Source organism: Lissotriton helveticus, chromosome 5_1 (genome assembly GCF_964261635.1).
Source record: "Lissotriton helveticus chromosome 5_1, aLisHel1.1, whole genome shotgun sequence".
Classification (NCBI taxonomy): domain Eukaryota; kingdom Metazoa; phylum Chordata; class Amphibia; order Caudata; family Salamandridae; genus Lissotriton; species Lissotriton helveticus.
This window is the reverse complement of record NC_136065.1, coordinates 793,699,896-793,717,989: the sequence shown is the minus strand read 5'-3', so window position 1 is coordinate 793,717,989 and position 18,094 is coordinate 793,699,896. Positions and strand designations below refer to the sequence as shown.

General features: G+C 46.8%; 1 protein-coding gene across 1 annotated transcript in view; it reads right to left on the bottom strand.

Annotated features, from left to right (window-relative positions):
• LOC144754919 (microsomal triglyceride transfer protein-like) overlaps positions 1-18,094 on the bottom strand; it is a 529,349-nt gene that overhangs the window by 174,388 nt on the left and 336,867 nt on the right. Inside the window, exon 10 of the mRNA XM_078643270.1 lies at positions 3,822-3,990. Within this exon, the coding sequence (XP_078499396.1) occupies positions 3,822-3,990 (169 nt within the window). The remainder of the gene's footprint in view (positions 1-3,821; positions 3,991-18,094) is intronic.

The following is an 18,094-nucleotide window of genomic DNA, read 5'->3' as shown; positions in this document are numbered from 1 at the left end:
GTTTTGGGGCTTGACATTTTTTAACAGTGGCACCCCTTTTCCTTTTTGGACAGGGTTTGGATTTTATAACTTGTGCTTGGGCACAGACTTTTAGTGTTGCATTTTGCCCATTAGATGATTGGCTGGAAGCATTTAAGTGCTCAGCGGGCAAAGTAGTAGCTACTATATCTAAGGGAAAAGTACTCAGTGACTCATTAGATAAAGATAAATCATGCGGAATATCATGTGTAGCTGGTAGTACAATAGATGATAACGGGGTAACCAATGAAGGGAAACTTTGGCCTTGGTGTTTCTCGAGAGGTGTTTTCATAAGCTCAATCGACAGCCTACGCCCTGCACGTCTTTCTGCCAAAGCAATCTCCCTGTCAATATCCTGGGGCAGCCGTTTAAAATATGTATCTGGGGGGCCCATGACGGCCGTCTCCACCTCGCCCACAGAAGGCAGGAGGGTGGAAGTGCTTGTAGAACAAGCCATATAGCGAACCCCCCTACTACCTAACGATATAGTAACAGAACAGGGTACAATTGCTAGACAAATGGTTTTCGGCAATACCAGGACTATAAATGTTAGTGGGGTGTCCCAGCCCAGCCACCTTCGGCCACTGACGGCCACAGACGGTCCCGCCCTTGTCCCGGGCTTCTCCCGGGCTTCTCCCGGGCTTCTCCCGGCGCTCCCGCGCGCTTCCGCGCAGCGGTGATGGCAGTACCTATTTATATCTATACAGGAAGGGGAGGAGCAGACAGGGAGAGCGGCCCAGGTGTTGTAGATTGGGGCTGGCAAGCGCTCCTGGGAACGGTAGTCCCTGCCCAGCGCCTGCTCTCGCTCGCAGCCCCGCCTGTCACTCGCCGTTCAGTAGGACACAGTAAATCCGGTCAACACCCCACACGAAGCGGGACCCGCGGAGCGGGTTCCGCGAGAGGTAGGTGGGTTTTAGAAACGATAGCAGAGAGGCTCCGTCCAAAGTGCTGCTGCGAGTTCCAAAGAAAAGCGTCCCAAGTTACTCCACAAACACAGGGTTCTTAAGTGCAGGGGAAGGGGAGGAGCAGACAGGGAGAGCGGCCCAGGTGTTGTAGATTGGGGCTGGCAAGCGCTCCTGGGAACGGTAGTCCCTGCCCAGCGCCTGCTCTCGCTCGCAGCCCCGCCTGTCACTCGCCGTTCAGTAGGACACAGTAAATCCGGTCAACACCCCACATGAAGCGGGACCCGCGGAGCGGGTTCCGCGAGAGGTAGGTGGGTTTTAGAAACGATAGCAGAGAGGCTCCGTCCAAAGTGCTGCTGCGAGTTCCAAAGAAAAGCGTCCCAAGTTACTCCACAAACACAGGGTTCTTAAGTGCAGGGGAAGGGGAGGAGCAGACAGGGAGAGCGGCCCAGGTGTTGTAGATTCGGGCTGGCAAGCGCTCCTGGGAACGGTAGTCCCTGCCCAGCGCCTGCTCTCGCTCGCAGCCCCGCCTGTCACTCGCCGTTCAGTAGGACACAGTAAATCCGGTCAACACCCCACACGAAGCGGGACCCGCGGAGCGGGTTCCGCGAGAGGTAGGTGGGTTTTAGAAACGATAGCAGAGAGGCTCCGTCCAAAGTGCTGCTGCGAGTTCCAAAGAAAAGCGTCCCAAGTTACTCCACAAACACAGGGTTCTTAAGTGCAGGGGAAGGGGAGGAGCAGACAGGGAGAGCGGCCCAGGTGTTGTAGATTGGGGCTGGCAAGCGCTCCTGGGAACGGTAGTCCCTGCCCAGCGCCTGCTCTCGCTCGCAGCCCCGCCTGTCACTCGCCGTTCAGTAGGACACAGTAAATCCGGTCAACACCCCACACGAAGCGGGACCCGCGGAGCGGGTTCCGCGAGAGGTAGGTGGGTTTTAGAAACTATAGCAGAGAGGCTCCGTCCAAAGTGCTGCTGCGAGTTCCAAAGAAAAGCGTCCCAAGTTACTCCACAAACACAGGGTTCTTAAGTGCAGGGGAAGGGGAGGAGCAGACAGGGAGAGCGGCCCAGGTGTTGTAGATTGGGGCTGGCAAGCGCTCCTGGGAACGGTAGTCCCTGCCCAGCGCCTGCTCTCGCTCGCAGCCCCGCCTGTCACTCGCCGTTCAGTAGGACACAGTAAATCCGGTCAACACCCCACACGAAGCGGGACCCGTGGAGCGGGTTCCGCGAGAGGTAGGTGGGTTTTAGAAACGATAGCAAAGAGGCTCCGTCCAAAGTGCTGCTGCGAGTTCCAAAGAAAAGCGTCACAATCACAAAATCAGGAAGGAGATCAGCATTAAGTTCCTCCCACTTAAATTAACAATCAAAGAGAGATAAACAATGATAAACAGTAATACGTCCATTCCAATATATAATCCCAAATATAGGTTAGAAAGGGCTCTGCCATTAGTCAATCATGCAGCTACCTACAAACTTTGGGGCATTTACTAGCTGATGTCACACCGGATAGCTTATCTGGTGCCTCTCAGCATGTAATCTGAGGTTAATTAACTTTCTATGACTCCTTCCATCTCGCTAAAGGAGCACAGCTACGTCAACCCAGAAGTCTCGCCTTTTTACCCTTTCTCTCATATATAGCTCTTTCCAAAGTAAACATTGAGAGTAATTGCGACAACCACTGTTGAAATGTTGGAGGCACCGGGTCAAGCCAGGCAGAAGCAATACTTATCGGTACTACAGCCATAGCCAGAAAAAGGAATTGATAAGCCGGATCTTGCACATTACCATTGCTAACTCCGAGAAGAATCAGAGCAGTGGTTAGTGTAATTTTCAGCCCTAATGATAATTCAAAAAACGTCATAATAGAGTCTAGCAGGTTTTCAAGGCGTGAGCAAGATGCAAACATGTGTATGAGCTTAGCCGCAGGTGCGTCGCACAGCGGACAGCTAGTTCCTACCAGCCCACCCCACTGTGCAATTCCTGCTGGGGTGCAATAAAGTGCAAAAACAGTCTTATAGTGCTGTGCTTGAAGCCCAGCCGAGCACATAACTATCTGACCTAATTCTAGAGAGTCAAGGAACCTCTCTGATTCAACACCCACCCGTTCCATTCATTTTACAGCATGCTTGGCCAAATCATCGTGTTTCAATGCAACCAGTACAGCATGTATTAACCTGATAACACCCTTTGAGCCCTGTGGACCTCCAAAACTGACTTTTCTATGGGGATGGATCACAAATGCCTTAGTAGACTTACCCTCTAAAAAAGATATGAACCACTTCACACTGATCTTTGCCAGCCCGACCATATCCCTATAATCATGACAGAAAATGGACATCATCTTTAGCTTGAGCGAATCCATCTTTATTCCTAGGTTATTTATGTCTCTAATATACCCTATGAGAGACCTCTTTGTTTCTCTGTACAAATAAAAAAAATCATCATTTCACTGAACCACTGACAAAGAATTTTTCATTAAAGTCTATAAGGCCATAGAAATGTAAAATGGCAAATTATCAGAGGATCCAAATGGGATTACTCAAGCAGCAGCGTTTCTACCCATGTATGAAAGTGCAGTGTGTTCAGAGGATCCGGAGATTGTGTTACATGGATAATCTTGGAAATTGTCCTGGGAATAATTATTTTTATGTGTTTAAAATATGGTGTTCTGCATACCTTGTAATGCACCCAAATATTTGTCTCAGTTATGTGTGCCACTAATCACATTGCTGCAAAGACTGGAAAGATGACAAGCTCATATTTATCTTTCTCTATAATATTTTAACATAAAACCAGTTGGTTTAAAAGAGGTACTAATTTACAAGCTTGTTCATAACATAAAAAAAACACCTCTGTATCAATGAAAAGCGTGACCCCCACATTTACACTGGATATTCATAACTTACCATTACAGTGCTTAGAAGTTCTATTGAAGGGTGGGGAGCAAAAGCTGCAGCATAGAGAAACTTTTCTTGCAGGGATACTTGTTTTTTGTTGTTGAAATCTAGGAACTCAGAAAGGGCTGACAAGGAGGCAGTGGACTGCGCAGCTACTGCAGCATCAATCAGAAAGGGCCTGAAAAACAATACACAAATCAAATCAATACCCCTTTCAGCAAAAGCCAAGTAAAATATGAAATCAGTGGCTATGAATGCTTTGGGTTTTGCATGTTGTAACATGTCATGGCTGAAATGTAGTATAAAGGAAATTGAGCTATCTGGGTATATAACCAAAAGGAACAACAAAGTTCCTACTGTACTTCAGAGATTAGTACATTTAAAAAAAGTAAAAAATTGGTCCATAGGTGTTCTTTTGGTGGAAATACAGACATGTTAGGTGAATGAGTAGGTTTAACAGTGAAGAAAATAAACACTCTTTCAAGACACACTAAGGCAGTGATGGTAGAAGGTGTCCAGTCGTTGAAAGATCAACAAGGTGTTGTTCAAAGGTTATGTTGCATTACTGCAGCATTTTTAGCCTTTAAATCCAGTGTTGGGGATCTTGAAAGAAATTAACCCACTCATGGTCCTGCCTTTTATATTAATCTCTTTTACTTGGGTTCACCAAGAGAAGATAATCATATGTAGCAAACTAATGATTTGTGGATGAGCACTATGGAATATTTGTTTTTGGTTGTATAAAAATATGCTTTCATACCTTGAGCACGACAATAATCTATCATTTGAATTTGCAGCTGAATGTATGTATGTATATAGCTTTATTTCGAAATATTTCATTTCATAAAAGCATTGCAATAAAACAAGTACAGGATAAAAACAGTTATACAATTTAAGATCAGGAGAAAAAATCATTTAAAAAGTGCAATATACAACAATGCTAAAAAACGTCCATCTTGGGACAATCATAGGGACACATACTTAGTCGACCTTGGGGGATGGAATGGGACACAACAATAGGTAGATGAGCCGATGGATTATAAATTAGAGCCATTTACTGGAGGATCATCATCCTTGCGGATCTTATCCTCCAGGCCCACCCCAGGTATTTCGCCAAACCACAGGCGAACAAGGGTTGGGGGTCTGATCTTAACAGGTATAGTGCCTCCGCATATGACCGTGTACCCAGCCTCAGACAAAGCGGTTTCAACCATCTACGGCGAGGACTAGTATATGCGGGACATACAAACATTAGATGGAAAATGGATTCGACACTGTTTGTACAGAAAGGGCAAGTTGATACAGTTTGCCAGGGGGGTTTCCAGTTTGCTGTCCATGATCCCAGGGGCAGAACACCGACCCTGAATTTAAAATACAGCGCCCTATCTGTTGGGTTAGAAATCACATCCAAATAGCGCTCTCTATAGGGACGGCCTTTGATCGACAAAAACTCCACCGCAGATCTACATAGGTTGGTTTGTTTGGGTCTCTCATTATCCACCCACGCCCAGAATAATTTCTTTAGTAATTGTTTGGGTGGCGAAGATCTGTTGGCCCAGGCGTCATCCAGGCCGAGTTCACAAAGCAGACGCTTTACTTCCGAGAGCCAACCGATCTTATACCAACCCGAGGTGGAGAGAAGCTCGCGAAGAGCATCTGCATAACTCGAGAGTTCGGGAACATTCCATATGCGGGCCTACAAGAGAAGGGGGCGTAACTTCGCCTGCTCAGCTATGGAACGTGTACCAGTGTCAAATAGAAGAGGGAGAGTTGGGGAGCTATGAGGAAGCCTCATTAAATCTTTGTGAAATTTGTTCTCAAGATGGAATAGAGTGTCAAATTTCTGAGTACCCCACAACTCCGCCCCATACAGTGCCGCACTCACAGCTTTTGCCCTATAGATGTCTAATATCACCCCAATAGGCTTAAGCGAGGAGGCACGGTGTTCTTTTAATAGGGCGCCCGTGACCCTCTTATGAGCCAGAATGGTCTTTTGGTGGTGCGCCTTCCAGCTCATAGAGTCACAAAGGCGAATTCCTAAATAATCAAATTCCCTTACCCTTTCTAAGGGAACTGAATCCAGAGATGGAGGGTAGACTGTCTTTCTAGGGGGGTTCAACACCAGGAACTTAGTTTTGCTGATGTTGATAGCCAAGCCCCTGGTGACACAGAAGCCCTGGAACCTAGTTAGCAGGGTTTGAAGGCCCACCGGGGATTTCGAAATCAACAGGGTATCATCTGCAAACAGGAGTGTTGGTATCTTCCTGCCCGCCAGGGAAGGTGCGTCTGCAGGTAACTGGAGCAGATGCTCCACCACTCCGTTTAGATATAGTGAAAACAGAGTGGGGGCTAGCACACACCCCTGGCGGACCCCCCTGTCTACAGAGATGCGAGATGTTTTTTCGCCCTGCGCACCCCATCTAATTCTGGCAAAATTTTCCTCGTGGAATTTAATAATTAATGCCAGCAAGTAAGCGGGCATACCCAAACCCTCAAGAACAGCCCACAGTTGGTTACGTGGGACTAGGTCAAAGGCAGTCCGCAGATCTATAAAGGCAAGATACAGACTGCCCTTGCCCAGTTTAACCACTTTCCAATACAACATAAGGAAGCGGAATGTCTGCTCAATTGTGCCGGTACCAGATCTAAAGCCGGCCTGAAAGTCAGACAAAACCTTCGCTTCCTCAGCCCATTGGAGAATCCTCCCTAAAACCACCTTCCCTGCTACCTTCTGGGTGGAATCAAGCAGACTTATGGGTCGGTAGTTGGCAGGATCGTCCCTACACCCTTTTTTAAAAATTGGGACAACTTCCGCGCCCCTCCAGGAATCCGGAAATCCACCGCCCTCCAAGGCCTAATTTAGGAGTTTAGCAATGAATAGGCTCCACTTCTCTATGTTGATCCGCAGCAGGTCGCCAGGGACTCCATCTGGACCCGCTGCCTTATTGGGCACGATACACCTGATTGCTACTTCTACCTCCTTGGGTGAAAAGGTAGAGTCAGAGTGTAAGCTGTTATCCAATATTATGTAGCTATCGCCCCTACACTGGCCCCTAGCCCCCAGAGAATTAGAGTAAAGTTTTGAAAAGTGGGCCAGCCAATCATCCCCTGTGATGTTGCAAGTCAACAGTGAGTCAACCGGCCTATCCCTGCCTCTAAACAAGGCCCAGAAGGCCCTTGAGTCCTTCCTGGACCCAGCATCCATTAATTCACTCCAGAAATTAGTTTCGTGAGTAGCCCTTGCCACCTCTTGGGCTTTTCTGTATTCCTTCCTAGCAGAGGAAATCAAACCAGGGTCTTTCAGGCCTACTGCTCGGATAAGGTTGCTTTTGGCCAGACGACAGGCAGGTGAATACCATTGATCTCTGCCCCTTAATGCAGTTCTCCGCTTAGCCCCACCCCTTCCCTGGGGAACTAAGAACAGGTTACCAAGTGATGCGATAATCTCCGTGAAAGTTGTTAGAACAGCTTCATCGGAGTCCAACGTACTCAAGGTACCCTTGGCTTCCAGCATTATAGTTCTTGCTTGGGCCATTCTTGATTCATCCAAAGCAACTTTGGCCCATTTCAACCGTCTCCCACAGTTGGATGGGACAACTTCATTAGATGATTTCCAGGTGGACCGGGGCGATGCTAGATCCCCTGCCTCCCATGGGAGAGCAAGTGATAAAACCAAGGGATTATGATCACTGTCCGCTGTTTGTTGGACCTCCATATCGAGAAAATGCTCCCACAGATTGTGGTTCAGCAATATATAATCTATTCTAGAGGTGTGGCCCACCCTATTGTAGGTGTGCGCACCCCTAGTGTCTGATTTGGAACGGCCGTTTGTGGCTCTTAAGGCATATTCCAAACAGAGAGAATTAATATCGATAGCATTCTGTGACCATTTTTTAATGGGGTCGAGCTCAAGCAAGGGAATACCTCTCTTGGCATCATCCTCCCTGGTGTCCAAAATATCCTCACAGGCCAGCGGTTCGAAGCAACAATTAAAATCACCCGCCAAAACAATAAAGGAATCAATATCGCAACCCCGAAGCTCTTCTTCAACTCCAGAGGAGGATAGAGGAGAAGAATCCCCCCCCCGACCCCCCCTGAGATACAGGTTAAACAATTCCATAATCCTACCCCCCGGGCACCGAATGGTAAGTCTCAGCAGATCTGGAGATTGGGTATTTATATGTTTTATGGTAAGCCCCAGAGAGATACTGACCCAGACAAGAAGGCCACCAGAAGGGCGGCCTTTACTGCCTTTTGGCTTGGAGGCCGGCACATGGTACGTCGCGAAGCCAACCCTGTGCACGGGCTCCAAACACCAGGTTTCTTGTAGGAGACAGATCCCAAAAGGCTCCACAAAAGAATTCCAGTCAGGTTTATTTAAATTGCGCGCAAGCCCCGCCACGTTCCAACTTAAGATCTTAAACGAGGAACTGCCTACCGAGCTTGTGCAAGGTTGGGCGGCAGTAGCTGGATAAACAACATGGAGACCGTCAAGCCGGGGATGCTGAGGATGAGCCACAGTTGTCAGCGAATCCTGGGCTAACAAGATCGCTGCTGAGGAAGAACTAGCATTGCCATCAAGCAGGGGAGGGTACAGCAAACCCTGAACAGGGGTGGCATGGGGCATGACCTGGGTCAGGGGACCAATGCCCCCCATGTCCAAGGTAGTGAACAGTGGTGAAGACTCAGCCTCCACCTGCGGGGTATTAGATTTGAGTAATGGGACCGGCACAGGGGATGTTACAAGTCAATCCACATCTTCAAGGCTGGCAAACCTATTAAAGGTTGTGATACCAAGCCAGCCACTAGCTGGGTTGTATTCCTTAGGGGCAAACCCCCAGCTGGACTGCTGGGGAACCTGAGTCCAATTGCCCCCCTGAGGGTGCACCATCCGGGGTGGATAGAAGAATGACAAAGGCCTTGGGGCAATAGAAGAGCCCCCATTCTGGCTCGCCCAGGAGCAGATGTGGTTGGCCGTAAAAACATCATCGAAAGTTACGACTATGCAGTCCCCAGGGATTGATTTCCTAGTTGTTCCCACCCACGGGACTCTGCGAACCATTGTAACTCTGCTCCTCCTACCATTAGGGATAGGTCTGTAAGAATTGAGCCAATGCATAACTTTATTATGGAGGGATTGCTGATGTTCATAGAGGCCATTCTGTATTTCCGGCACCCCCGTCAATACTGCCACATAATCATTGGCCTCAGGTGGAAGATCGATATATCCCCCTCGGAAGTTGCTCTTAAAACTAGGACCCCCCAAGGAACGGGTGCTAAATTTGTTTTGGGAGATGTGAGCAGAACGAGAACTAGACCTAGTGGGATTCTGTGTTCTCGCGTCGGCCAGGTTGGTACGAACATGTGGTTGAGTGGTAGGGGCGCTTAAGGTGTTGGCCCTAGGCTGGAGAGCCGGGATTGCAATGTCAACTCTCTTGGTCCGCGGTTTGGGAATGGGCTGAGTAGAACAAGGCACGGTAAGATTAGGCTGCAAACCTGGGATGGCCGTGGGGGGGGGGGGGGTAGCAGCCTGGGCGACTCTATTGTTGTCTATCAGACCCTGGTGTTCAAGGCCTCTCAGGCCAAGAGTGGCCAAAGCAATAATGCTTTTCTCCATCTCTAGGAGGTTGTTCTCTATTCGAGAGAGCCTTAAATCCAGGGGAGACAATAGGCTTTTTAGGGTGTCCCAAACCACTCCTATAAATTCTCTTTCCCTCCCTTCTTGGTCATTTGGGGCAGAGTCCAATCTCCTGCTAGGTGAAAAACTACCAGATGCCACAGAAGCAGTCCCCTCGTTGTTAGCGCACCAAGAGGCCTGTGGGGCGATGAAGGGCGTCCCTGTACTACCATTAGCTACTGTGCTACCCAAATCAGACAAATTACCACCCCTATTTAGAATCTTTTTGTGTGGGGAGGATATGCTGGGTGAGCGTTTTCTTTTGTTAGGGTTACCAGGGATGCTGTCTAGTCCTCCATAGGTAGTAGAGGCAAAAGAAGAATCAGACGAATTTAGGATGGAGGTGGGGGCAACAGAAAGACTACCCACAACAGTTAATTGACCCTCGGGCAAAACAAATGGACACAAAGGTATAAGGGGGGTAGGTGAAACTGGGATGGTATGGACATCAACCTTAATTTCGGTTCCCTCTATATTACGAGCACGAGTAGGAGTAATAGCAGATGCAATATGCCCAAGGGAAGATTTCTTATGGGTAGCAAATTCCAGTGACAGCTTTCTAGCAGCTTCTAGGTCAAGAGACACTCTAGTTTGCAATTTGGTGATTTCTTGGTCTATGGCAATGTTCGTTCGTGTGATGAAGTCATCCATAGGTCCATTCGGGGCTGGCCCCCCCTTGGCCGCCCTGTTGCGGGTTACACGAGTACACATGTAGGCTAACAGTGTCGACCAATTTGGACCGCGCTAAGAACAGTCACAGATACCAACAACAACCAGATGGTGGGAAAAGGGTGACAGAGGAGGGGCCCAGACCAGACCGCTCAGACCTCGAACGGCCTCAAACGGCCCGGTCTTTGCCCTGTCTTGCGTCCCGCGCTGCGGGAGTGTAGTGATGTTAAGTAATGAATAGAAAGGGGCGGGGGGGCGGGCCAGCAGGGAGAGCGGACCGGAAGCTCTCCGTCGGTCTCGCAGGGACTTCTGGGAAATGAAGTCCCTGCACGCTCGCAGCCCCGCTGGTTCCTCGCGCCCCTTACCGCCTAAGTCCTGGGTCCTATTGAACACCTCCCTGAAGCGTCCACCAACAGTGTCCAATGACGCAGCGGCACCCGCGGAGCGGGTGCGGCAAGGAGTTGGCTGGAAAACTCGTGCGCTGCTGCAAGGAGCGCTGGTGCACTACAATGCCTCGTCGCTGGAGCCTGGAACCGCCGTGCTCAAAGTAAGTGTCCCGCAGGTTGGGGAGACAAGACCACCTTTTGAATCCCTTGGTGGGCGGGGGGCGGGCCAGCAGGGAGAGCGGACCGGAAGCTCTCCGTCGGTCTCGCAGGGACTTCTGGGAAATGAAGTCCCTGCACGCTCGCAGCCCCGCTGGTTCCTCGCGCCCCTTACCGCCTAAGTCCTGGGTCCTATTGAACACCTCCCTGAAGCGTCCACCAACAGTGTCCAATGACGCAGCGGCACCCGCGGAGCGGGTGCGGCAAGGAGTTGGCTGGAAAACTCGTGCGCTGCTGCAAGGAGCGCTGGTGCACTACAATGCCTCGTCGCTGGAGCCTGGAACCGCCGTGCTCAAAGTAAGTGTCCCGCAGGTTGGGGAGACAAGACCACCTTTTGAATCCCTTGGTGGGCGGGGGGCGGGCCAGCAGGGAGAGCGGACCGGAAGCTCTCCGTCGGTCTCGCAGGGACTTCTGGGAAATGAAGTCCCTGCACGCTCGCAGCCCCGCTGGTTCCTCGCGCCCCTTACCGCCTAAGTCCTGGGTCCTATTGAACACCTCCCTGAAGCGTCCACCAACAGTGTCCAATGACGCAGCGGCACCCGCGGAGCGGGTGCGGCAAGGAGTTGGCTGGAAAACTCGTGCGCTGCTGCAAGGAGCGCTGGTGCACTACAATGCCTCGTCGCTGGAGCCTGGACCCGCCGTGCTCAAAGTAAGTGTCCCGCAGGTTGGGGAGACAAGACCACCTTTTGAATCCCTTGGTGGGCGGGGGGCGGGCCAGCAGGGAGAGCGGACCGGAAGCTCTCCGTCGGTCTCGCAGGGACTTCTGGGAAATGAAGTCCCTGCACGCTCGCAGCCCCGCTGGTTCCTCGCGCCCCTTACCGCCTAAGTCCTGGGTCCTATTGAACACCTCCCTGAAGCGTCCACCAACAGTGTCCAATGACGCAGCGGCACCCGCGGAGCGGGTGCGGCAAGGAGTTGGCTGGAAAACTCGTGCGCTGCTGCAAGGAGCGCTGGTGCACTACAATGCCTCGTCGCTGGAGCCTGGAACCGCCGTGCTCAAAGTAAGTGTCCCTGAATGGCAGCTGAATGGCAATCAATGATGTTCAGTTAGTTATTGTGTCATTCATGTATTATCATCAAAAATGATACATAAAATCTTCACATTTGAAGTACATATAACAAAACAACACATAATAAATTCAGAATGAATTTAAAATATCAGTTCAGAAATAAGCCTATGTGGTTGAAAATATAACAGTAAAACAGAACAACAATAAAAATAAAAAGCTTGAAATTAAAACCACATGACCGCTGTAAAGGGACTAAATACTTCACATGGATAGATCTGTAAAAGTTACAAAGTGTTCACAATGTCCTTGTATTTGGATAGATATATAATCGAAGGGACAATTATTAGAAGAATCCCATTTTATCCAGCTTGTAGGAAAAGACAAGAAAAGTGTCTCTAGACCAACCTGAATCTAGTTAATATTTAATTGATGATAGGTGTAGAAATACAAAAATTGGGCTCCAAACCTGGTCTAGTCTAACAATTTAATAGTTCATCCACTTTTCTATTCAGGGTAAAGCATAATGTAAATTCCTTTTTCACACAGGACTCATCTTTGGGCGGAAGAGTCCATGAATACGAGAACATTTCCAGTCTTCCTAATCAGAACAAGTTTTCCTGCATGTTTATATCAAGGGGATTTTAGGAAATCCGTAAAACTTCAGAAAGCTCATGATAACTTTCCTTTTTAAGACTGTTGCTGGATTACACCCAATCGTAATCCAGAATAGTGAAGAAGCTAAACATAGTTGATCTTCCAAGCATCCACAATTCACTAAGACAAACAGAAGTTGAGGTAGTCTGACCAAGCAACAATTTCTTTTTTTTCTTTTTTCTTTATGCATTTTTTATATAGCGCAAACTTGATCCCGAAGGATATCGGAGCGCTTTCCAATTTGAGGCAAAGGTAACAAATCAGAACATTAGTCTAACATGGGGAATCTAATGGGCATTGAATCAACTAGTACAAACATAACAGCTCAAAATAACCTGAGTGCACAAGTAGGAAGCCTTGTATAAAAGTTATTTAAGCTACCTGCGGACAGCTTACATTGTGAAAAGCCAGAAACTGGCCCATGAGTAGTTTTAAAAAATCATTAACTATTATAACTTTCAATTGTGCACTTCATCAGCTTGGTATCCAATTTTTGTTTTGCCAAAATAAAAAACCGCAGCTTGAGTTTGTAATAGCTGTAGTTTCCTTATTTGAAACAGTTCACCCAATTGGTGAAGTTATTAAAACTGAGACCAAGATAGCTAAAGGTCTATACAAGGCCGGTTTTGTGGTTATGAACAATGCAATCTCTAGATCTGAATGTCCTAGGGCTCAATGTCATAATATGCAACTTAAAGAAATTGGTTTGCAAATCTAGATCCTCCATAAACCTAACATAGCCATCCAAATATGTTGATTACAGATTTGTAGGTATATCCTGATTTACATTTTTGAGATGGCTCTTCAACTGATTGGAAATAAATTGAAAAATGAGTGGGGCAAGAACACAACATTGCTGAACCCATCTACTTAATTTTAGCATGCCTGAGCATTCCCCAAAGGCCCCATTTTGAACTCTGGTGAATAATCCGAATAAAGACAATGTCGAAAGTATATCATGGCAACATCAATAGCCATTGATGCCATGATGGACCAAACTATGACCCTGAGGCACAGTAATTTTTTATAAACCATTTATGTACTCCAAAACACATATTGCACCTCATAAAAATAAATTTTGCCTTGAACCCTAATTCCATATGTATAAATCTAACATCATGTCGTTTATAATATGTGTCACAAATCCAATATCTAAAACCAAATGTAATGAATTCATAAGTTTCATTAGCAGTGAAAAGAACTAAATTATCAACTCAACTTTTTACTAAAAAGACACAATCATTAATCACAAATTACGATTTAGCACAATGATAATAATACAAAGTTTCTGGACTAAGGACGGCTGCTAATGATCAACTCCAGGCATATACTACAATTTAAAAAACACAACAAACCAGCATCAAAGACGATGAAGACTTACAAACCAAAAATACTTCTTGATATGTTTTATGCCTGATAATTTAAATGCAGGTACCAACCATTTAATTCTCAGTTCAGTCTCTCTATTGTTGGTGCAGATTTTAAAGGTCAGATGTTTCGAGGGAGGGAGATATATAGATTTCAGAAATTACACCCATTTGAGTAACAAAAAACATTATCTTAAAACTGCTGCAAAGTTCCAGAAATTGATGGGCAGTCCTCCTCAACAGGTGTCAAAAGCAATACCACATCCTTCTTCGTCGTTCTACCATGGACATACTCATTCAAAACATCAACTCGCCTCTTCAAAACGCTCTCATGCTCTAGAATAATCTCCTATCATCCTATACTTTACACCTGCTCGCACCGCAGTATTGAAGATAATTGACACTGCCCTCTTAGTGTAAAATTGCCATTCCATGCAACAAAACCATGCCAGAGTGCTCACGAAATCTAACCTTCTTCCAGTAAAGTATTGCTGTAACTGGGCAGATGGTGTGCGGTACTAAGTTCCTGCACTATAATTTAAAAGGGAGAGCTTCTGTACTTCTCAGCAATGCTGTAATATTTAATGGGAGAACAGTGGTGGCACTTTGGAGGAGGGAATAGGTATTGTTGATAAGTAGCAGCATAGTTTCTATTTTTTAATTTAAAGTAATGACTAACATTTCACAGGTATATGTCACTCCTCCAACTGCAGACATCACTCTATAAGCACGAATCCAGAGACCCTTCTGAACAGGCCACAAATGAACTTTCTGTATCACATGGTTCTGCTAAATTGCCAATTGTCTGAACTGTTGCTGGCGTTGCTCTGATAGCAGCAGTTGCTGAGTCGATCTTGACATGGGGTCTCAGTGCTGCATTAAAGAGTTGACAGTCTGCAGAATCCTCATTCACAGCTGCCAGTTCAGGTCATCGAGACGTCACAGGCTCTGGTCTGCTGTGCCTTTACAAGATAGCAAAGTGCTTGCCTGGACGGACACAAGTGTCCCACCATTACCGTAACACACATGGAGGCAGAGAAGGTGAAGAATGCTTTGCATCACAGGCCTGCCCAAACCACGGGACTCACTGCCTGGGGGCCAGTATCAGTGTGGCAACAGGGGCACAGCAGGACTTAAAACACTCCTGCTGCTAGTGTCAATGTGTGCAACAACAAAGGTTTTGGATCCTACATCTATCCAGCCCGGACCTCAACAATAAAGTAAACAGAACAGAATGGCTGGAAAGGAAAAATTGATATCGTGAGTATCAGTCACGCAGTCAATATGTACTACGTAACCACGGTCTTCTGTACCAAAACCAATTTATTTCATTTTTGTCTGTTTTTTTCAAATTTTTCAAAACACATGGGCAAACCAAAGACTCTCACGTCAGTGAATACAAGAATACAATATTTACATTTATACACACATACCAATGTACATTATTTACAAGGTGAAAGAAACACAATTAAATAAAGGCAATTGAAAAATGACACACCAAAGAAACGATAACGTTATTCAATACTCAAACATAAATTGCATTTATATACAATGAAACAATTTTTACAAAACACAAGGGTATACCCAGTCCATGGGGACTTGAAACCAAGGGACAAGCGGAGACAGATGGAATGATACGCCTGCCTGCCTGACAACACTGTGGTTTAATAATTGTATTGGGTTGCACCACTAGGGTCCCTGATGGTACATATGTTCTCTTCCTAGGTGCACCCTTTTAAGTGACCACAGGGTGGGAATGTCGACGCGTTTCGAACCGGATGGTTGACGGTTCTCTTCAGGACGGGGACTGGGAACAATAAGTCTGTAACAATATACAGAGTGGGTGTCAGGGTTACTTAGCATGATTGCGTGACAAAACTTTTTTCAACGGCTCCACACCATGAAATAAACTTTTACCTGCACGTGGCAAAGAATGTGCCTTGGTGTCGGTAAATCGCCGGGGGGAAGGGAATTGGTTCTGTGAAAACATACAAGGTTAAAACTTAGCACCCTAGTACCTTCGTGAAACTCTCACACTCTATACTGAGACCAATCGCCTAGTGCCATTAAGAAAACAAACTCGTACCTGTGGTTAGCCGAGTCGGATTCTTAAACAATCGATTGTCCGCCGCGCGGTACACACACGTGGGCGGGACTGTTTACATATTGAATATGTTTCGTTTTGCCAGCTGGAATAAACACACAAACATCGGTGCGCGTAAAGTCCTGGCAGTTATCAGGGGGGGCAGTGGAGACCCTGATCTACGTTTGTCCCAGAAAGAAGCATACCTCATTCTTAAGTTTGACACATGCAATAGTGGCCTGAACGAAATGTCTGAAATTTCCAGTCTGTGATCTAATTTCGAATTTCTCGGCTGAGCCCGGCTGTGCTGCTGTGGTTGTAAATTCGGTTGCTCATTCATTTTTTACACTGTTCTGCACCTGGTGTACCCTCACGTTGTTGCACTCCCTCGGCATTCTGTCTACCCTTTGGCATGATCTGAGTCTTGCAAGCTCATTACTCCCTGTCGATTCAGTGCACGACTTTATGCAAACCTGTGTGAAAATACCGAAGCGCTGGCACGATTATATACTGAATTCACGTTGTGAATGCAGTGCCCAATAAGAGATTACATCTTTTCAATAAAATGCCCAGAACTACATGGACCATGATCCTTCACGCTTGCCGCCGCCTAGCCACTCCCACAAACCACCTGGTCCAGTAGTTTTCAAATAACCTACACAACGCTCCGACACACCGACACTGTGCGCGTTCCAGCTTGAGATACCCGGAGAGATTGAATCCCACAGACCAAGTGAGTGGATTGCAGGCCCCCTGCTAAACGCGTTTTATGCCGTATTTCTTTGACCGCCAGTCTCACGGGCAACCGAGGCTTAATCACCTCTGCTTTTTTGTAACGCAGGTCGCGGCTGAATTATTTACCAGCCCTGAAGTGACTTCTGGCCGCTAACGCTACATGCTTCAAAAGCCACCTACTCAGGTAGGAATTGTCACTCGGCACCATAATTCTAATATCGTGTGTCACATTGAGGCAGTGGTTTAAATTACGCGCACCGATGTTTGTGTGTTTATTCCAGCTGGCAAAACGAAACATATTCAATATGTAAACAGTCCCGCCCACGTGTGTGTACCGCGCGGCGGACAATCGATTGTTTAAGAATCCGACTCGGCTAACCACAGGTACGAGTTTGTTTTCTTAATGGCACTAGGCGATTGGTCTCAGTATAGAGTGTGAGAGTTTCACGAAGGTACTAGGGTGCTAAGTTTTAACCTTGTATGTTTTCACAGAACCAATTCCCTTCCCCCCGGCGATTTACCGACACCAAGGCACATTCTTTGCCACGTGCAGGTAAAAGTTTATTTCATGGTGTGGAGCCGTTGAAAAAAGTTTTGTCACGCAATCATGCTAAGTAACCCTGACACCCACTCTGTATATTGTTACAGACTTATTGTTCCCAGTCCCCGTCCTGAAGAGAACCGTCAACCATCCGGTTCGAAACGCGTCGACATTCCCACCCTGTGGTCACTTAAAAGGGTGCACCTAGGAAGAGAACATATGTACCATCAGGGACCCTAGTGGTGCAACCCAATACAATTATTAAACCACAGTGTTGTCAGGCAGGCAGGCGTATCATTCCATCTGTCTCCGCTTGTCCCTTGGTTTCAAGTCCCCATGGACTGGGTATACCCTTGTGTTTTGTAAAAATTGTTTCATTGTATATAAATGCAATTTATGTTTGAGTATTGAATAACGTTATCGTTTCTTTGGTGTGTCATTCTTCAATTGCCTTTATTTAATTGTGTTTCTTTCACCTTGTAAATAATGTACATTGGTATGTGTGTATAAATGTAAATATTGTATTCTTGTATTCACTGACGTGAGAGTCTTTGGTTTGCCCATGTGTTTTGAAAAATTTGAAAAAAACAGACAAAAATGAAATAAATTGGTTTTGGTACAGAAGACCGTGGTTACGTAGTACATATTGACTGCGTGACTGATACTCACGATATCAATTTTTCCTTTCCAGCCATTCTGTTCTGTTTACGCTAGTGTCAATGTGAGCACGATCTCCTCCACAGAGCACAGCAGAGCATCACTGAGAGGGCGCATATGGACTGGAGGCCATCAGTCAGGGTCAAAAGTTATATTTAAATTCTAGTCAATGCTTTAAATAAATAAATAAATAAATCAAGAGTCAGCTGAATGGGGCCTAGTCTGCTGCGGCACCACCCTGAGCCTGGAAAGCAGTGTGTAGAGCTACAGGCTCAGAGTCTGTCAGG